The 22,531-nt window shown below is 32.8% G+C and overlaps 2 protein-coding genes across 9 annotated transcripts in view; one reads left to right on the forward strand and one right to left on the reverse strand.

Annotated features, from left to right (window-relative positions):
* DOCK7 (dedicator of cytokinesis 7) overlaps window positions 1-22,531 on the reverse strand; it is a 220,162-nt gene that overhangs the window by 119,901 nt on the left and 77,730 nt on the right. For 7 of the 8 annotated variants that reach the window (XM_007464292.1, XM_007464291.1, XM_007464290.1 and 4 more), the window contains exons 14-16: window positions 7,813-7,930; window positions 4,511-4,581; window positions 582-720 (exon numbers count right to left, since the gene is read on the reverse strand). In XM_007464292.1, the coding sequence (XP_007464354.1) occupies window positions 582-720; window positions 4,511-4,581; window positions 7,813-7,930 (328 nt within the window). Of the gene's footprint in view, window positions 1-581; window positions 721-4,510; window positions 4,582-5,437; window positions 6,221-7,812; window positions 7,931-22,531 lie in introns of those variants that run through there. The other variant, XM_007464293.1, reaches the window with a different exon arrangement.
* ANGPTL3 (angiopoietin like 3) overlaps window positions 17,898-22,531 on the forward strand; it is an 8,583-nt gene continuing 3,949 nt past the window's right edge. The window contains exons 1-3 of the mRNA XM_007464285.1: window positions 17,898-18,475; window positions 19,123-19,233; window positions 21,773-21,887. Of these exons, the coding sequence (XP_007464347.1) occupies window positions 17,981-18,475; window positions 19,123-19,233; window positions 21,773-21,887 (721 nt within the window). The 5' untranslated portion in view covers window positions 17,898-17,980. The remainder of the gene's footprint in view (window positions 18,476-19,122; window positions 19,234-21,772; window positions 21,888-22,531) is intronic.

Below are 22,531 nucleotides of genomic sequence, written 5' to 3' on the forward strand. Positions count from 1 at the left end.
AATGTTGGAAACAAAACTAAAAAGTATGACATAAACTTATTTTCTTACATTTAGCAAAAATTCATGTCATAAGCTGAAGACAAAAGATATGTATCAAATGTTAGTTTTTCTCTTTTAGGTGAAGGCATGCCTTTCTGACAAAATTGTGATAGCACACTATGATGTATTCATCTTAGGTTTACTTTTGTAATTCAACAGTAATGATTTTCAAAAAATACTCAGGCGTTTTAATTGCTTTAATTAAGACAATTAGAAAAGGTTTTAATTGCCAAGGGTCTCTTTTAATCATTTTACATTCAAACTATTTTCTTCCAAAGAACCCTTAAAACTGTTACATTTACACAGTAGTGTTGGGTAAATATACAATAATCAGGACCAACACCTAAGTGTTTACACATGTTACTTAGTTAATTAATGATACTGGTTAACTATATTGAGCATTTTCTTGTTATGATGACCCTTCCTAATGAAGATGGGGAATCAGATAAGGAATACTCAAATAATAATGAACACCAATTATCTTAAATATTGTTAATTATTTTTAAGATCAAAGGGCTAAATATTTAACAAAATATACTTACCGTGTATCCAACAGGAGTTTCAAGAGGAGTATTTTGTTTTTGTTGACAACTAACATGATAAAAAGTAAAAAGCAAGTGATGATGGTCAGTTAAAGTAGCAGGGAGTTTAACCTTGATTTCTTCATGAAAATCAGGAGACCTTCATACAAAAACAAAACAAAACATCAATAGTCAGTAATGTGTTCAAAATAAACAATTATTGCATTTGTATGTTTGAGTAATTTTTAAATTAATTTCAGGATTCATGCTTAATTTTTCTTCTAGTCCAAAATATTTTTATTTCCAAGCTCTTAAGTAACTAACCCCTACTTCCAGATGAGGGAGCTGCCACTGTTTCTGAAATTTCTCATCCAATTTTTATTAATGGGTTGAGTAATCCTACTATCTGAAAATTCATTAATAATCACCACCTTGATGCTGAAATCTTCATTAGATTGGAAACTGTATATGAGAAGAGACTAGGGCAAGGCTTTCTATATTTATAAACCAATTTGGATACATATTACACAGAAAAAAAATAATATGAGCTTTTATAAGTGTATATCTTATAACCATACCATAGAAAAACATTTTTCTTTTATAGGAGTACAGTTCCATAGTAAGACTAAATTGTATTATCCTTTTGTTAAAAAAAAAAAGAAAGAAAGAAAAAAGGAATATTTAGACAACTTGGTATCAAGATAGGCTCTCTGTGCAATGTCTTATATCTATCATTCCACTGCTAAAGAAATAAATGTTACCTAAACATGGACTAGTTGTGTATTGACTGACAGCTTTACAAAAAAAAAAAGGAAAAGGAAAAGAGAAAAAAGAAAAGAAAAAATCAGGGAATCCCCACAAATTGCAATGTGTCCCACCGTTTAGAAGGGCTCCCAGCTACTAAGGAATACAACAAATATCATATTTGATCAAACCAATGGCACTTGCATCTCAATATTCATTGAGAGTGGGCCCTAAGAGCATTTTTATAAGATAGCATGGCTGCTATTTATGATATAGACCTAAAAGGGATAGAACCTTAGCATCCCCATCTTCCATATTCAGTTAGTATCTCTCTGTTGTATTCAATGAAAATACATCCAAACCATATAGTTCCAACTACCTTTAAAGTGAAGCCCATCCCAACAGTTAGGGATTTTTCTCTGATGCTAAATATGTCAAATATTCTTCCATCTCAAATAAGCCTCAAAAATGCTAACAGGTGTAGATCTGATCACAGAAAAATTAAGTGGCATAAGGCTTTTAATACCCGTAAGAAAGGTAGCTAATGCTAGCCATCTGAGAATTTGATGACTTTGGTGAATAAAAGATGCTATAGATCTTATTACTGATCTCACTAATCACCACCGAATTATGAGAAAGTTGAATTTACTAGTAATGTTAGACTGTATCATTTTAATTCTACTAATGCTAAGAGCAACAAAATAAAGACCTAGCCACAAACTGAGATACTTTTAGAAAATACAACCTTCTTTATAAATATCTTTTCTGGCTTCTAGTGCTTTAGTTCATTTCTTTCCTGAAATCATATTATGTAAAGGCTCTTATGGAAAATTAAACATCTATGAGTTATTCATCAACAAGTATTTTTAATTACCCACCATTAGACTAAGAACTGTGTTACTTTTGTGGTGGTTTTAAAGATGAACATAAGAAAAATAACCCTCAAAAATATATAATTCAGTAGAAATATAAGTAAGACACACATATATCAATAGCTATGCTATAAAGCAGGGGTTGGCAAACTATGGCCACAGGCCAAATCCAGTCCGCTACTTCATTTGTATAGGCTACAAACTAAAAATGATTTTTATATTTTTAAGTGCTTAAAAAAATTCAAAAGAATAATATTTCACTTGAGATATTATATGAAATTCAAATTTCAGGGTCCATAAATAAAATTTTATTGGAAGACAGCCATGCCCACTTATTTGCAATTTACTGTACATGGCTACTTTTGCACTACAACAGCAAGGTTGAGTAGTTGCAAGAGACCAGATGGCGCACAAGGCCTAAAATATATACTATTTGGCCCTTTTTAGAAAAGTCTGCCGACCCCTAGTATACAGCATATAAGGTTAAGTGCCTCAAGAACAGAGCTGAATTGATTACTTCAAGTTTTAGATCAGGGAACTGTCATTTAGGAAGAGATATATGATATGGGCCTTAAAGTATGAGTAGGAGTTCAATTAGAGGGAACCAGTATTACAACAGAAAAAAGATCCAAGAAAGGTCCAGAAACAGGACAGCACAAGATATGCTTGGTAATGAGGCAGAAATACAATCATCAAGATGTAAAAGATGATTGTATATTAGACAAAATAAGAAGGAAGGCAAGAATGTCTTACATTTTGAGTCAGAGCAACTGGAAAAATCGTGGTACGATTAATAAAAATAAAGAGTCAGACAGAGATTGGCTTAGGAAGAGAGTCGAGAACAAATACATGGAAATTGAGAAGGCAGCAGGCACTCGAATGAATACGCCTAAAAGGCCATTGAAAATACACATCTGTATTTCAGAAAGAAGGTTATGAGAGAAAATAAACAGTGCGAACAATCCACATAAAGGTAAAAGTAGTAGTATTTTCATTGAATGTAACTCTGGAAATACATATAAGATTATTTAGGGAGAGAATATTATAGAAAAAGAAGGATAAAGGCAAAACTTTTGTGTTTTGTGTGGAAGGCCTATGTCTTAAAGAAAAAGAAAAATTAGAATAATTACTATTAAAAAAAAAGTGTTCAAAGGGATAAAAGGAAACCAAGAGAGGGTCATAAAATAAAGGTGAGAAAGAAGAAAGTTTTATGGAGGGTAAGGAAAAACCATGCTACACAACAGCACTGAAGAAAGACCTTTTTTTAAGTATAGAAAACAAATTTTGTGGCAATAAGAGATGGAGCCAATGAAACAGAAGACTGATGATGCAAGAAAAGGAATAACTGATGGAGTCACATTCTGAAGAGCCTGGATAAGATCGTTTTGAGAGCAGAGATGAAAAGATCCACACTGAGGAAGGTGTGGGCCATTACCACCTTTGAAACAGAGGAAAGGCAGATCTGCATGGAGACAATTTGAGGTGAAGAGCACAGAAGTTGATAGATCTCAAGTTAGATGGTCTCAATCAACTTCATAAAGTAGGAACACTAAGAGTTAAAGCAAACAGAAAAGAAGTAGGAGCTAGAGAAAAGGGAAGAAAAGCTTAAAATAGCTACTGCCAAATGGGAGAGAAGGTAAAAAGGTGATGACAAAAAAATTTACCAAAGAATAGAGGGGCCAAAAGAAGATAAAATACGATAAAATAAATTACTGTAGCCCCATCATATGATAAAATAACATCAATTTGTGACAGCCCTGATTGGCACAATTTTGTGTTTTTTCTCCAATAGCATTCGATAATCAAAACAAAAAAAGGGGGAGAGGGAGGTGAAGGAGGGGGATGGGGAGGGAGGGCAGGAGGAAGAGGAGGAGGGGAAAGAAAGCAGAAGTTAAAGGTTATCCAGAGTTAACAATCAATTCCCAAAGAAGTAAAAGGGAAAGTCACTGAGTCGAAGATTTATTGGATGTTGCACCAATTTAACTGACTAATGAGTGCAAGCTTAGTAAAGAGTTAAGTAAAACTACAAAGTGTCAGGTGAAAATAACAGGGAAAGACCAAAGGACCAGAGGCCATAATGATAATCAATAACAATATAATAAAAATGACAGGATCAGAGAATTTGACAGAAAAGATGTTTTGTGCGTAAAGTCTTATATTTCAGATGTCTATGGAGAGAATGTGCATCTACAGGTTGAAAATTATAACTTTGATGTCAGCTGTCTTGAATTTGCACATCCAGTGCAGCAAAGCATTTGGTAAACACACTAACGTGAGTGCTAACAATGCCACTGAGAAGTGAGAAACTTTGAAAGAAATATTTGAATTCAGTACCTGTTATGATATACTACGGCTGTATAGGCTTCCTTTGAAAATTCTGAACAGCTAGATTTACCAAAGATTACCTGTAACAAATAACAGCATGTTGAAACTTTGTTGTAATAAATGCTGGATGTTTCAAATCTATGTAAGAATTTGTCTGATTTAATAACTGAGAACAATGGGCAAAATAAGCCCAATGAAGAACAATGTGCCTATACGTTCAATTGCTTAACTGTCAATTTCTTTTCAACTATAGACCCATCTGACATTCAAACATTCAAAAAGTTTCTATCCATTATATTTATATCTATTGGGCAATAAGGTACATTTCTTTCCTTTATCTTAAAGAAGGTAAAGAATTCATTTTAAAATCTAGATGTAGCACATCATTTGGAATTTACATAAGAAATATGATCCTAGAATGGTGGCATATATCTACTATATAAATTGGTGGATTCTCCACTAAAACAACAGTCATTCTGAATGTCAAATATAAATTATTTATAAATGATATTAAAATACCCTAATTTAGATCAAGCTATGTACCCTTTAACTTCCAGTACTCCCTGCAAGCTACTCTACAATGGAAGAGGAGCTCCATTCTTATATTCTTACTTATGTGTTTGTTTTTTTTCAAATCCACCACATTAAAAAAAAAAAAAAATACACTACCACTACAATACTCTGGAGAAGGTTTAGAGGTAAAATAATTCAGTCTTGTATATCTGCCTCTCGAATTCTACCAAGCAATACTATGGTTAATTAGGGCAGCAGATTACATAAATGGCTTAATGATGTCAAGACCATAGCTATGATTACTATGTAACAGGCTTACAATGTTATCTAGTCATAGATTAAACTTTTAAGTCTGGCCAGTCATCTCTACACATGCATGAATAGGTATGTGGACATGTCATCACACTTCTATCACACAACTGGTAAAACAACTCAAAGTTTATTCCTTATACAAAGGGGTTGAGTTGCACCATCCTTAAATAAAAAGAACATAATAACAGATATCTGTGTTTCTTTTTGCAACATTTCAAGCAGGTCCTTTTATTTTAAGGGCATGCAAAAGTATAATAATTATGACTCTCCTGTATGTGTCTAATTTCATCAATTTCTAAGATTACCTTACTATTTTTTATAAAAATGCTGTTCCAGTGCCAGAATTATGAAGTTTATGATTTTATCATATCAACATTGTATGATCAAAAAATTATCTTAAGATCCAATTGGACAGTCTTCATTTTAAAAAAAATAAGCAAATACAATGTGTCTGTGTTTATACATTATTTCAAACCAGCCACTCACATAAACATAAAAGCATTATATTTTCATATCACTAATAATACACAAGAGAAAGGAATGCAGTACATTTTTTTCCCTCTGAGAAGCTATTGTTTTTCAAAAAGTAACTTAATTTCATAACATGCAATGATATAAAGTGAAAAGTGTTCCTTTGACCATTTAACATGTATTTTTAATCATTCATCAACATAGACTGAGCATCAATTATGCCAAACACTATGATAGGCAAGACACAGATATGAGTAAGACATGGTCCTTGCCCTCAAGGAGCTCACAGTCTAGTGGTTGAGATAAAGAAACAAGCATATAACCATAAAATGAAACAGCCCATAAAAGAAGTGAGAAGACACTAAGGTAGCACCAAATGAAGGAGTGGTATAACTGCCGATATGGCTGGATGCAGCTGGGGCTCTGTAGAGGAGGCTATATGTATGCTAAGACAAGGAAGAGTTTGTTAGGCAAAAAATAAAAACAAATTATTTTACATATACTACATTTGTCATAGCTCAAATTCATATGGCCATTCACATATAGGATAACAAAGCCATCTATTTTCACAATCCAGCATCTTTTCATCGACTATGATTAGTACATGCACTCCTTCAGCAGAAATGAAGAGCTAGTAAAAAGCATGAAATGCTCATTCCAAACCTCAAAAATAAATTCTACATTTATTGAACAAATATTTATTCAGCATGTATTATATGCAAGGATCTGGAACAGCTGCCATAGAAGAATACAAAGATGAATAATTTGTGCTTGCTGCTATCAAGATCTATAAATGTTGATGAAACTGAGGCTACAGTGAAAAGGAAAATAGTTTTCTTAGTAAGTATTGTAGAAAATCAAAAGAATTTGATTCAAATGACTGCCATAGAAGGCTAAAATAAAACTCTGTAAACAGTGCACCTGTTCTTAGCGCATTTTCATTCCACTAGGGTTCTTTCAGAGGTTGAACATCTACAGTGACAGATGTGCTCCTACTCCATAAATTGAAAATCTACTTTCATGGAACCTGAATGTACTAGTGTCCCACAAATCCTAAATGACAATGTGGGCAGTCAAGAACCTCCCCAATCTAGCCTCCCCAATCTACTATTCCTGACTTATCTTGCATTGCTCTGGCTCACTGGCAACTCACCACTCTATCTCTGTTGAAGGACATTCTCCAACTTGAATTGCTCTCCTTTCCCCGCAGTCTAGACAGATCCACTGCTATGAACATTTTAACCACCTTTGAGACATTCTCTCCTTCCTCTGAACACCTATACCTTTGAAACCCTATACTACCAATCTTCTAATAATTAGCACATACCTTAGTTATCAATATTGGCTGCAAAATGTAATCCCTTGGGGATATTTAAAAATACTGACATCTGCCTGGTATCCCACCCCAAAGATTATAATGTAATTGGAATGGCATTGTCTGGGCATTGGTATTTTTAAAAGCTCCCCAAGTGAGTGTAAAATGTAGCCAAAGTTAAGAACTACTGCCAGAGTTTCTCAATGAAGATGGGAAGAACCATGCAAATTAGAATCACCTGGGGAGCACTTTCAGACTATATCACAACCCCATAATACTACCCACCACTTTCCACCTCCCTTACCTGGCCTTTCATTCTAAAGGCGGGGAATCAGGATCATAGATGGAAGAGTAGAGAAGAGGTATCTGCTCTGTTAAGAGTACCCTAGGTGATTCTGATCTGGCCCTCTTCCGAAGTTCATTATTTTAAAATTTTATGTATTCTTAATATCCTCTAGATTATGTCTTATTCATCTTTGTATCTCTGGGAATGCCTAGCATATACCAAGTCCTCAATAAATAAGACTTCAAATAAACGCATTACTACCTGTACAGGAAGTAATGAAGTCAGAAATTTTGTTTGCAAGATCACATTCATTTCCAGTTCAGAGCTGCCAACCAAGTGATTACCTTCCCCGCCCCCAAAAAGGTCTATTTGAACTGTATATGAAGAATAGGAAATGTAAAGAACATTTCTTACCGGCATGGCATTGCTAGGATCCTCCCCATACATAAACTGGACTTTAACTGTTATATTTCTGGCAGAACCTTGACGGTTGGCAAAATTGAGACTCTGAGGGTATATGTAGAGAAGGTTTCTGTGAAGGCAATAGTATATATGATAGTGAACACATATCTAAAAACACTATGTATCACTACTACACACCACAAAAGAAACAGATGAACAAATATTGAATTATTAGCATTTGCTATTTTCACATACAATGTTTGATTTGATCTTTAGAGCAGTCATTCAAACAGACAGCAATCAAATATACCCCCCCTTTTGCAGAAGAACTGAGGCCCAGAAAAATTAAGAGATTTTCACATACAATCAAATAAGTGGCAAAGCCGAAATGAGAATACAGTTCAGTCAGACTTAAAAATGCATGTTGTTTCCTCTAGAAGAGGCTACTGGGAAATAAACAAGTATGAAGAGAAACATTATTAAGAAGTTAAAAGACAGTTCTAATATTATCTTAGTTTCTCCAAGCAGATATAAATAGGATGACATTTAGAAATCAGGCTTTTTGTATAAATGTGATCAAGGTTTTAAGAGGTATAATATTCTACATTATTATTCAAAAACACATATGATAATATGGTAGGTATAAAAGTATTAGGTAGTTACTATGAGAAAATCATATACTACTCTACAATTATTTGACTTCATGTCCAGTTGCATCTTATACAGCTTTAATAGTCCCTGCTGTCAACACAGAGATGAGAAATAATTCAAGGAAAGGCACCAAAAGAGAGGGCTTAAAAAAAGAAAAAGAAAAAAAGATTGAGAGTTACTTTACCTGAAAACTAGTGTTTGCTCAGAGCTGATGAACAAGACTTCAAGCATAATAAAACCCTCCTCATCAACTGCTAGGACAATGAAAATAGGTCTAAATTTTCTAGAAGGTGGTAGAGCAATATAGGAATTTTAAATGAACATATCCTTTGACCCAACAAACCCACCTCTAGTCTAAGGAGAGAACTGCACATACGTACAAATGGGTGTGTTCAAAGAAATTCATGACATTTTTTATATTAGGAAATAATTATAAAGAAACATGTTCATCAGTACTGGACTAATTAATTAAATTAAGATATATTAAAAGAAGAATACATTTCAGAGTCCCAAAAAATGACAATATGCAGCAGTATTTATTAATGCAGAAAGAGATACCCAGCATGTTGGATGAAAAAAAGGTTGCAGGGCAGGATGTATAGTGGCATTAACCTACTTACGGAAAACTGTGAAGAAATAATGGCTGAAAACTTCTCTAATCTGAGGAAGGAAACAGACATCCAGATCCAGGAAATTCAGAGAGTTCCAAATAAGATGAACTCAAAGAGACCCACACCAAGGCACATTATTATTAAAATGTCAAAAGTTAAAAACAAGAAGATAAAAAGAGGTAAAATATATCACACATCTAATGGCATGGAAATACCTATAAACAAGACCATTTCAAAACAATGCTGTGTTGTGAGAGAAGTATGCAGAAGCTATGGGAGGAACAGACAGGTACTTAGTTGATCATAGAGAAGTCTTTTCATCTACTCCCTTTGCAATACATTTGTTGAAGAATTATTGATATTTTTGTGTAGATTTTTCCAGAGGCTGGATTTTACTGACTGCACACTGTAGTGACATTTAACATGTCCCTCTGTGTTTTCTATGATTTGAGAGTTGAATCTAGAGCCTTGGTCAAATTTTGGTGGCAAGATCACTTCATAAATGGTACTGTGTCCTTCTATCAGGAGGAAAATGTTTGGTTGTTGTTTCATTTTTTGTGCAATTAGTAGACAATGATGACCAATGCCTAAATCCATTAACTCATTAAGGATTGCCAAAAGGTGATATTCTATCATTGCTTCTTTATTTAACAGCTGGAATATCTCTATGAAGAGCACTTTTCCTTATCTACTATTTGCTTTGCCAGTGAGCCATTATATGAGAGGCAAGAATAAATGCTTGATTCTTTTCCATTAGCTGCCAATTTTCAAAATAATCAGTTGGTACATTACATTCCTCTAAAAGGGATCAATTGTGTTTTTTTTTTTACAGCATCACTTATAAACTCATGGAGCAAACATATTAACGGGTTTCAATATTTTGCAGTTATTATCCTTATTGGTGTTCAAATTGTACCATCTTCGACAGGTGAAAAGGTCGATTCAAACTGGCTCATGATTCCTTTTGATTCAGTCATAAAAGTCTTTGACGGCCTCTTACTATCTGTTACGAGAAGACCTTCCAGGCTCTTCTTGTACACTTTCTTCCCAAACCTGGAATCAGCCATTTCTCCAAGGAGTTGGGGTTTTTGAATGGTTAATGTTTTTCCAGGCCACTCATTGTGGGTTATTCATTGTTTCTAGGCCTTTTAAAGTTGAAAGAGTTAGGGGGAAATGCTTTTAACATGAAATATATCCTGAGTTCATAGTGATAATCCAAATTCAAATTCAAGAATACAAGGTTTTTATTTAATCTTTTCTATCTTGCACCTATATATCATTTTTCCTGTGCTGAGAACCATTCTCAAGGACATCAACTATGAGAGAACTAGAATATCACTTAATTACTCTCATTGTGTATTATTCCAACAAAGGAGTTTTAAGGAACTTGAAGATTATGTGGTCATCCAGAAGAGGATGAGCCTACAAAGACTGATAAGGCACCCACAAAGAAACAGAAGGAAAACCATGGAAGTACAGTGGCAAGGAAGCCCAAGGAAGAAATTACAAGCAGAATTATAAGAGTTAAGTGTCAAATGCTAGTCACAGACCAAATAAGGTAAGAAATGAAAAATGTCAACTGAATTTAGCAACTTCAAAGTCACTGGAAATCTCAGGCTGAAAACAGACAAAAGTAGATTTAAAGAGTAAGTAGGAGGTAAGAAAATGAAATACGTGAAATTCTGAAGAGTGTAGCTGAGAATGGGAGAAAGATAATGCAATAGTTGGAGACAGAACATAGGGATTTGGGAAGCTTTTTAAGATTGGAAACGTTTAAGTTTGATTAAATCCTAATGAAAGGAATTTAGTTGAGACAGAGTTTGCATACACTAGAACAAGACTGTAAGATTACTGAAATGGTGGGAGAGAACAGGATCCAAAGCACATGATAACAGATCGGCCTTTATTATGTTTATAATGCCTCATTGTGACATTTATTGAGTATGCAGTATACTAGATACTGAGAATATAGAGATAAAAGACAAAGTTCTTGACTTCATAGAACTCACAGTCTGGAGGGAGAATAAGACAGGCAAATACTTGCAGTATGATAAATGCTATGAACATAGAATGTCACTGGGGCCCACAAGAGGACTTGAAACTAAAGAATCTGCCCATAAATTTCAGTGAGAAATTTTCAAGCAGGATAGACATGCAAAACACACAGAAAAGCAAAACACATCATGCCTTCCCCCACCCCTCAATTTCTGCATTTGGATTACTACTGTTTTAGCTTTGTGGATGTGGACATAACTGGCCCCTTCCCATCTTTCGAGTTTTAGAAAGCCTCACTTTACCTCCCCACATAACATCACTTTGTTATCCCATTCACAACTCTTAAATAATCTGCTTAAGATAATCCTAAATTATCTTGCTTGTTTGTACATTATTTCTTGTTTATGTATCTCCTTAAATAAAGCCCAAATTCTATGAGGGCAAGGACCTTACGAATCTAGTTAACTGCTATATTTCCAATGCCTAGAATAGTTCCTCATATGAATAAATGATTGATTGAATGAATGAATGAATAGTACAGAACTCACATAATATTTTAGTTACTTAACTCTTCTGGAGTTTGAATTTTCATATGAAATGCAAATTAACTGAACATTAAGCTATGTTTGATTTCTAATATAAGCAATACAATTTTAAATTCAACTTGTCTATGAAGGTGAAAGGCATGCGTTTAGCCTAGACTCTTTTTCATTTGACTGCTAACTCCACTAATAAATTTCCACATAAACCCAGTAAGTCTTTACCGTGCATTTATAATACTCCTTCAGAGGAATTTTAAATCAGCAGAGAGAAGGTAGATCAATGAAAAGTGTTGAGTTGCTGAGATAGCTGACTGACCTTTTTTAAGGCTGAATTCATATTTCACCACTTCCTCAAAATAAATTCCAGATTAAGTCAAAGTTTTAAATAATAAAAATAAAACCATAAAAGTACTAGAAAACCTTTAAAGAGACCATATTTTATAGGTGAGGAAGGCATTTCTGAGCATGAGCCACAAAAAAATCATAAAAGACAAATTTTAAAGCCTCTAAGAGCAGGGGATACCATAAACACAAGTGGAAGACAAAGGACAAATTGGAAGAACACTGTTTGCTACACACATGACAAAGAGTTAGTATCCATCACATGTAAATAATTCCTAAAATTATTCAGAAATAGACAAACAAAAAAGGGGTGGGGAGTTTGATGGGGGAAGGGAGACTTAGATAATTCTCAGGTAATTCACAAAGAGAACAAGACAGACAGCAAAATAAACTAGATATATGTGCCTACAAGGTTTATCAATATTTTTTGTCTTTGTCAATTTAAAGCATTGGTAAAAATTCATGGGAAAAGAGGAACTCTCATATACTCTTGGTAGGGATATAAATTGGCACAATTCTTTTAAAGGATAATCTGACAAGAGAAATCTACTTTGAAAGTTAACGTTTATGAACTTATCACATGAAAATATTTATACACAAATATAAACACCTTTTCTATGCATATTGTTTGTAATCAGAAAATTGCAAGCAACTGAAATGATCATTGACAGGCAGATGATTAAATTAAGGTGCATCCATATAATAAAAGATTGTGCAGCCATTTAAAAGGATATGGTATAGGCACTCATATTGAAAATAAATTTTAAAATGTTATGGTCTTGAATCAATTTATATATATAACACGAGCTATATATAACACACTCCCATTTGTGTTAAAAAAAAAATTACATTTAGGTAGTCATCCAAGGGAACTGGTATGATAGACCCCAAAATGTTAATCGGGAAGAGTCAGCGTTTTTATTTTTTATAGGTTTTTCAAATATCTGAGTTTCCACGATAAATACTTTCAACATAACAAATTAACATTTATTAATAGTGAACATGAGAAAAAAGCTAAGATAAACAAAATGATTCCTTCGAAAGTCACTCATCTTCTGGACCTCTGCTGTCCAATAATATGGTCTAGTGAGACTATAGAGTACTTGGTGTGTACCTGTTCTGAGATATCCTGAAAGTATAAAATACATACTAGATTTGGATTAAACAAAACATACTATTAAAATTAATTTCACTTGTTTCTTTTCAGTTTTTTACACATATAGCTCACACTATATTTCCATTGGACAGTGCTGTTCTGGACAAAGAGAGGAAAAGGGAGCTACTGTATTGATATTACTCTGGCATTATTCTTTAGTTACTATAAATATTTCTATTTATAAATATGCTTTTCTCAGTTACTTTTAGAATCTTTCTACCGAATATATTAATTCAAAAACAAATGACCACAGTTTAAAAGGAAGAAATTACTAGTGATACTATATTCAACAGACCCCAAATGCCTTATGTTTTATTTGGAACTCAAATCTCCATAAGATTGCACAACCTGGGGGAGGATAAGGGACTTTGCTTTGCTTAGAATTTAAACAAAGCTCCCAAATGTCCTAAAATTCTATGCAGCTAAGAAATTTTGTATATTAGTTCTTTGAAACTAGGAATTCTTAAACTAGGTCTTAATTTTGCTTAGTTTCTTATTTTCTTTGGCATAAAAATTTTAAGTTTTTATAACATTACTGGTTACATCTCATCAGGGTTCTATTTAAACAGGCACAAGTTCAAGCAAAGATTAGATTCTGCCTTTAACAATGTGTACTCAGACAGGGGGCATTAAAAGGTAGATGTAAAAATCATTTACAAAATTACTACTTTCATTACATTTCCCATGTTGACACTCTTCCACAGCTTGTAATTAGGTAAATTATTTATTTTAATTATATTAAATAACATGTCAAACTATGGTAAGAAAAAAAATTATCCAGATATTTCTACCCAGAGACAATATATTATAAACCAAGAATATGCAACCACTGCCTCTAATCTATCTTTTCGTGTTACATGTGAGGAAATATATAAATTGTGCAAAAAGTGTCAATACTCCAGGAGAGTAACCAAATAGAAGGAAATTCCTTCACACAGCCTTTCTTTGGTATTAGTGTCCAGTTACTTTCATGAACTGGAAGGGACTACTTTTCAAATTCCTTTCTCTGAAAAGAACCTCCTATATCAAAAAGGTATATCTATTATATGCAAATTGTGTTTGAAAAACTCCCATGTTAAGACTTTATCATTATCTTACTCATTCAATAAAAATGTATGGTTTCTCCAGCATGTTAGGCATTGTACTAAAGTGCTATACAGGATATAAATTTAAAACAGATATAGATCTTACCAATGAACAGCTTATAGTACAATAGAGACAAGAAGCTGGCCCATCTCCATTCCCCCTCAACTAGAAAATGGATGAAATATCAGGGTCAATAGTTTTAAGCCAGAAAAGTAGACAGTTTAGTTAGGAGAAGTTTCGAAATATGCCCTTCAGGACCAATGATCACAACACTTAACACATCTATTTTAAAAAGAGGGAGGAAATTCAAATTTCTTCATTAGTTCAACATACACTTCTATAATTCCATAACATGTACCAGTGGTAAAGGTTAAGATGAAAATGAAGAATAAGGAAAAATATTTTGTTTTTCTTCTTCATTAGTGGAAGTATTTGTATATTTTTATCTATTTGCATTCTATATTTCTCTTACAAACAGAAATATTTATGTGGTTCTGTATTGGACACTTATAAAAAGTATACCAGGCTAAACAAAAGACATAATTCCTTGTACTTATCAAGGTCCAAGAGACCAAAACTCAGAAAACCCAGACTCTAGCAAAACTTCCCAACTTATGTCATCTTAACATAAGACTATATAATATTTACCAGTAAAATATTACAGCAATATTACATAAGTGCATTGTCTTTTTAATTACAAAAGAATACTAATACATAATACTGTGTAATGTTTACTAAACACTAGGTAGTGCTCTAAGTGCTTTAAAATATTTTTAGTCTTTATATAACTCTATAGAGTAGATATTATCTTCACTTGATAGACAAGAAAACAGAGGTCAGAAAAGCTAAGTAATTTCACAGAGCTGAAGAACGGCACAGCCAGGATTCCAATTCATCCAGTCTCTCTCCAGAATCAAACTCTTAGCCACTGTAGTTTACTACATCTACTGCAACTGTTCTATCCAAAAGCCCTTAATCCTAAACCATCAAAAGAAAGGGTCTCTGTTTTACTCCAGGAAGAAGCATTTCTAAGAATAAATTTAGAAATGATAAATTTTGTAAAGTTTTGCTTGATAATTTACCACTTAAACTGAAATTCATTATGTTAAAACTTCTCCCTTTGCAAAAGAGCTATTGCATTAATGAAAAATTTCATTTAGATAGGGCTAATCACACACACATACACACACACAAATTAAAAGGTAATTTCATGGATATAATAACTAACATTTTGAGTACTTCCTATTTGCCAGACACTGTTCTAACTACTATACACATATTACTTCTTTTGCTTCTCCTTAAGTATGTACTAAAAAAAAAATACCCAACTTACAGGAGAGGAGACTGAGGTGTGGGAAGGTTAAGTAACTTATCTAAGGCAGGATAGCTAGATCTGGCTTCTGGACCAGACCATAATCTGATTCCAAAGACCACACTCTTAACAATTTTACTATATTAATTTGTCAAGATAAGGCATTTTAAAAGTATTTATTATTTTCTCAAAAATAGTTCTTAATATGAACACTCAAGAAAAATAATCACTTATAATTTAACTGAAACATTTAGTATTTTTCCTTTTAACACTAAGTTAGAAGCACAGGGGAACATTATTTTTAATCATTCTAATTTTTTGGTTCTGTTAAATTTAGATCATGAATATTGTTACCAAGCACACAAACTTTAGAAAAACTTATAATGGGCAAATAGTTTCTGACATTGTAAGTATTGGGTTGGCCAAGAAGTGCCTTTGGTTCATAAAAAAAAATAAAAGACACATTCTTCATTTTCACCAAGAACTTTATTGAACAATGTATTCACTCTTTTGTTCCACTACCTTCTGCCATTTTTAGGTAACTTCATAATTCCATCTTCCCAACTTTTTATCTTTTTGAGTGAAGAACTGTTCCAGGTGCCCTTTACAGTCTTCCAGGGGATTGAAATTTTTTCCATTAAGAGAATTCTGTAAAGACCGAAATAAATGGAAATCCGAAGGTGCAATGTCTGGTGAATACAGTGGATGAATCAGAAGCCCCCAGCCAAGCTTAACCAAGTTTTTGCCTGGTCATCAAAGAAACATACAGTCTTGCGTTAACCTGATGGAATATTATGCATTTTCTGTTGACTAATTCTGGATGCTTTTTGTTGAGTGCTGCTTTCAGTTGGTCTAACTGGGAGCAGTACTTGATGGAGTTAATCGTTTGGTTTTCCAGAAGGAGCTCATAATAGAGGATTCCCTTCCAATCCCACCATATACACAACATCACCTTCTTTGGATGAAGACCAGCCTTTGCTGTGGTTGGTAGTGGCTTATTTCGCTTGTCCCATGATCTCTTCCATTCCACATTGTTGTACAGTATCCACTTTTCATTGCCCATCACCATTTGTTTTAAATACGGAACATTTCCATTACGTTTCAGTAGAGAAGCACATGCAGAAATACAGTCAAGAAGGTTGTTTTTCACTTAACTTATGTGGAACCGAAACATGAAAGCGATGAACATAACCAAGCAGGTGCAAATGATTTTAAACGCTTGATTTGGATGTTTCGTCTATTTTGGCTATCTCCTGTGTGGTATAAGGCTGATTGTTCTCAATTAATGTCTCAATTTGATTGCTACCAACTTCAACTGGTCTACCCAACAGTGCAGCATCGTCCAGTGAGAAATCTCCAGCACAAAACTTCGCAAACTACTTTTGACATGTTCGATCAGTCACAGCACCTTCTCCATACAATGCACAAGTCTTTTTATGCATTTCAGCTGCATTTTTACCTTTCTTGAAATAATAAAGCATAATATGCCAAAATGTTGCTTTTTCTTCCATCTTCAATATTAAAATGGCTACACAAAAGTTCACCAATTTTGTAAATCTTTTTTTAAATGCACACTGATATGACAGCAATCACATACAATCTAACAAAATTGTTTTGAATGAAGTTAAAGACAATTAAGCTCTACTAGAGCCATCTTATGGAAAAAAACGAACAAACCTTTCTTTTGGTCAACCCAATATTTAATTCTGGTTGACCTTAGAAAACCACATAATCTATTGGTCTTACAGTGGGCACACGGAAAAGAGGAGGCAAGAACATAGAGACATAGACTATAACAGAGAAAAAGGATGAAATATATTTTAATGTACGGGATTTTGTGATAATATACAAATATGATTTAGATAGATTATCTGAAGCAAAAAGATATACTAACAAATAATTACAATGACAAATAATAAGGAATATATAATCATATGTTAGCTTATACAGAGTACCATGGGAATGCAGCATTAACACCACCTGCAGATGTGGAGGAAGGATTCACAGAGAAGGCATTTTTTTTTAATCGATCACTGTTTCCAAAAAGAACTAAAATACAATTTGGGAAATGTATACTTAATTCATTAATTTTTCCTCAACTTTAATGATGAATTTATCAGTCAAAAGAATTTGGTATTGTAAATCTCTTTAAAAATCATGATAAATTAAAATGAGCTTTTAAAAACAGGTAGATCTCATAACACTGAAAGTGCAGTTTATAGTACAGCAAAATTAAATACAATAACCATTTTAAATGACCTATTAAATTCTTTGTTCATTTCTTTGACTTCATTTAGCATTGATCTAACTCAATGTGGAAGGTTACATTCATACAAGTTTAAACAGCTTAATGATTAACTATATTCACCTCCAACCTTACTGTTTATGTGGCAAATAGTGTTATATAGAGAGTTCAGAAGTCTAGGTATGCTTACAGGAAAAAAACGAATTCCAAATCGTTTTAAAGTGAATAATTAGGATAGAAATGTACACTATTAAGCTCTTTCTTTTTATTGTTCCTCTAGTTATTTCTTCCAAAATTGACCAAGATTATTCATCATTTGATTCTGTATCTCCAGAGCCAAAATCAAGATTTGCTATGTTAGATGATGTAAAAATTTTAGCCAATGGCCTACTTCAGTTAGGACATGGTCTTAAAGACTTTGTTCATAAGACTAAGGGCCAAATTAATGACATATTTCAAAAACTCAACATATTTGATCAGTCTTTTTATGACTTATCACTGCAAACCAATGAAATCAAAGAAGAAGAAAAGGAACTTAGAAGAACTACATCCAGGCTGCAAGTCAAAAATGAAGAAGTAAAGAACATGTCGCTTGAACTCAACTCAAAACTTGAAAGTCTCCTTGAAGAAAAACTTCTACTTCAACAAAAAGTGAGATACCTGGAGGACCAATTAACCAATTTAATTAAAAATCAACCTGAAATTCAGGAACACCCGGAAATAACTTCACTCAAAGTAAGTATAAAACAAAGAGGGTTCATGATTATGTTTTCAATGTGGATCTTTTTAAAAAATATATTTTAAAACACGCTACTTGAAATACTTTGTTGAACTATTGAAACACTATATTTTTCTCATGAAAAAAAGACTCCAGGAAATAAATTTTCCCCATTATAATTTCAAGTTGGTTTTTGTTTCCCTAACATTATTTATGAAAATAACTAAACTTTGCATTTCAGATGAAAATTACAAGACAGTTAAGCAATGAAATTTAGAACACTAAATTATTATACTATTGCAAATTACTGGAGGCAAGTAAAAAGCTAAAGGAATATAACTTGTGTAACTATTCTCCCATCTTTAAAATGTATGAAAGTAATACAGTTAATGGAAAAGATATTAAAATACTGTTTTTTCATTTAATTGAAGTAGTTTAAAGATCAGGAAATCAGATTTTAGAGATGGTACATTTTAAATAAAACACAAAAACTCAAATATTTACTATGTGAAAGAAGAATACAAGGGGAAAAGGTTTGCCAATATCATTTTTCTAATCCAGTATTAGTTTAAAAAATTAGATTGTGATAGTGTTATAGGAAATAAAAAAGTCTAATTTAACAAAAAAGAAAGAAACTTCTAACCAACCTATAATCTATGTCCAGACTTTTGTAGAACAGCAAGATAATAGCATCAAAGATCTTCTTCAGATCGTGGAAGAACAATACAGACAATTAAATCAACAGCACAGTCAAATAAAAGAAATTGAAAATCAGGTAAGTCAATATTTTAATAGTTATGTCCAATCTTTTACATAAAATTTAGGTTTATGAAAACACTGGACCCTAAAATTATTTAAAATAATTATAGTTGGATAGTGAATAAAAGGATCACCTCAGCATGATCATTAGGTTTGCAGGCTCTGAAGCTAATAAACTACCTGGGGTTGAATTTTGGCTCTAAAACTTTTGTGTGACCTTGAATAAATTACTTAACCCCTTCTCAGTTTCCTAATGTACGCTATGTAGATAATAAAAGAACCTGTCTTACAGGACTGTTGTGAGAAAAAAAGAATTAATTCATGCAAAGTATATCCTCAATATAGCAGCCAAAGAGATTCAGTTAAAATTTAAATTAGACTCTCTCTTTGTTCAACACCGCACAATGGCTTCCGGTCTCACTCATAGTGGCCCATAAGACCTAGATGACTCTTAATCATCTCACTGACTTCATCTCCTGTACTCTAGTCATGCTGGCCTTTTCACTGTTACACAAACACATCAAACAGGCTGCTATCTCAGGGTCTTTGCCCTTGTTGCTCTCTGTCTGGAATGCTCTTCACCCTGGTATCTGCATGGGCCCACTCTTACTCACTTTAGGTCTTTCTCAAATACAAATTTCTCAAAGAAGCCTTCCCAGATAACTTAATCATAAATTATAATCCCCCAGGTGCCACCTATTCTTTTGCTTCTTACCTATTTGGCCTCTTGCCTTACCTCCCAATCCACCTTATACTCTAGACAAACTGGAATATCTGCAGTCATGTGTCAGAGCTGGGTCAGAACACAGATGGGCTAACTCCTAGGTCAGTGACCTGTCCTCTACACCATGATCCCATATTCATGTTTAATTCCATTCAATGTGGATATTTATGTACATTCTAATAAATGAACTAGACAAAAACTCAACAAGAGAAAAAAAAAAGAAAGAAATTATAATCCCCTACACCCATGCTTGAAACCTGCTACCTCCTTCATTACTCTCTTTTCTTCCTTAACACTTATCCCTATTTAACATAATACATATTTGAGTTATTTATCTTGTCTGTCCCTGCACTAGAATGTAAGCTCCATAAGTACAGAAAGTTTCTTCTATTTTTTAAAATTGCTATAGCTCCAAAATATAGAACTCTGTCTGACACATAGTAGGCACTTAATAAATACATGTTAATAAAGGTAATGTCACATTTAGCACAAAGAGGTCAATAAAAACTTACTATAATTAATATTATTATTAGAAGCTATATGTCTAATAATTAAAGTTTAATACCCAACAATATAATTAATCTACAATGTAAATAACTGGCTAGGTGAGCAAGGTTGATATGTGTTTGGAATAAAGCTATGCCAAAATCTAAGATTTCCAATAAACAGTACCATAGTTCAAAAATATTAATTAGTAATAATACTACTAAACAGCTGTTCAAGAGAGTTTCAAAAATAATACAGACCTGAAGAAACTGGTATAAAAAAAAATAGATGCCAAGAACTATAAAACAAATATTACCAATTTCCACCAAACAAACACATTATGTTTCAGTAATTTTATGACTCATAATTTTAGTAGGTTATTTCTGCTGTCTGAAAAGGGGTTTTTGCCAGCTAGTTTTGATTTCCATAATTTCCTTCTTACTATATGTTATTTTTCTAATTCTTTTCCTGTATCTTTTAGTATGAGTAAATGAGCCTGCTCACAAAAGCAAAATGTCACTATTATAAAATAATATACATCCTGTCTAATAATAAAATGTATGAAGAATTCAACAATGAATTCTAAGTTGGAAGAAGGCTTAAATCATCTGACCCAACTTATTCAAATTTAAATTAAGAAACCAAAACTGTAAAGTTAAGTTACTATAAGATCACAGTTACTTAGTAGAAAAGACTAACATCCAATAAGTGAACTTTACAATGGATCTTTATGCATTATATCCTAGGAAATGCCATTTATGCTGACATCAAAAAACTAACACTAATAACACATTACGTGTTATTACTCTGCTCTTCTCAACCCATCAATAAGAAAAGCTATCGGTCAATAAACTGCAAACCCAGAACAACAGACAATGAAATATTGAATATATTGAAAGTACACAAATAAAACTGCCTATTTGTTACCTTTACAGATATGATTACATGTCAAAAACTATCAAGAAAGCAGCCCTGTTCAAATTATGTGCTAGGTCTTAAGACCTACAACTGAGAATTATGAAATTTAAAATCTGCCTGTGTCACTGAACAGAATATATATTACATTCATATAAATAAATAGAACATATTAAAATATTCTAAGTAAAGTCTCTGCCTTTGATCTTACTGTTTTTTGATCAATTTCTGTTTTTTGCCTTGTCTTTCTCTATTTTTTTGAACTCTTTATGTGCCTGATTAAATATTTTGAGAACAGGAAGTCTGTATAACATGTATAGCATTGCTTATCCCTCTTAACATCGAAAACAATAACATATTATGAACTCAGATTTCCCCTAATTGTATATTCAGTACCATTTTTAAAAGTAGATTTATATTCTTTTATCAGTTAAGAAAAACTGGTGTTCAAGAATCCACAGAAAATTCTCTTTCTTCTAAACCAAGAGCACCAAGAACTACTCCCTCTCTTCACTTGAATGAAACAAAAAATGTAGAACATGATGGTAAGATAATTTGGTGGGTTTCCTTCTTGAAACTAATATCGTCAAATTTTTCTTCTTTGACATTTCCATCAAAAATCTTTATTCTCAGGGCCTGTTCTAGACTAACTAAAAGAGAATAAAGAGATAAATCCAACAAATATAATGTGTCAACCTAAACTGGATCCTGGTGATTGTTTTAAACCCTATAAAACATTCTTAAGACAATCAGGGAAATATAAATATAGACTTGATATTAGATAATATAAAATTATTAATTTTCTTAGATATAATGATGGTATTATAGTTATGTAAGAGAATAATCTCATGTTTAAGAGATGGATGCCAAAATATCTAAGGGGTTAAGGGGCATGATGTTTGCAAATTCCTTTCAAATAGCACAGCGAAATACATATTTGTATGTATTTGTGTTTATAAAGCAAATATGGCAAAATGTTAACAACTGTTGAATACAGATGAAAAGATTATGGCATTCTCTTCAATGTTTCTACTTTCCATAAGAAAAACAAAAAAGATGGGGGAACAAAGTCTCCATTCCTACCCAAGCTTTAAAAAAATGATATAGTTTGAAAACACATTTATTTTTAATGTAATTCATAGAGGAAAAAAGTTCTCTGTTAGTTTCCTCTATGTACGTTCACTCTTTC

This window comes from Lipotes vexillifer, unplaced genomic scaffold (assembly GCF_000442215.2).
Source record: "Lipotes vexillifer unplaced genomic scaffold, Lipotes_vexillifer_v1.1 scaffold47, whole genome shotgun sequence".
Lineage (NCBI taxonomy): Eukaryota > Metazoa > Chordata > Mammalia > Artiodactyla > Lipotidae > Lipotes > Lipotes vexillifer.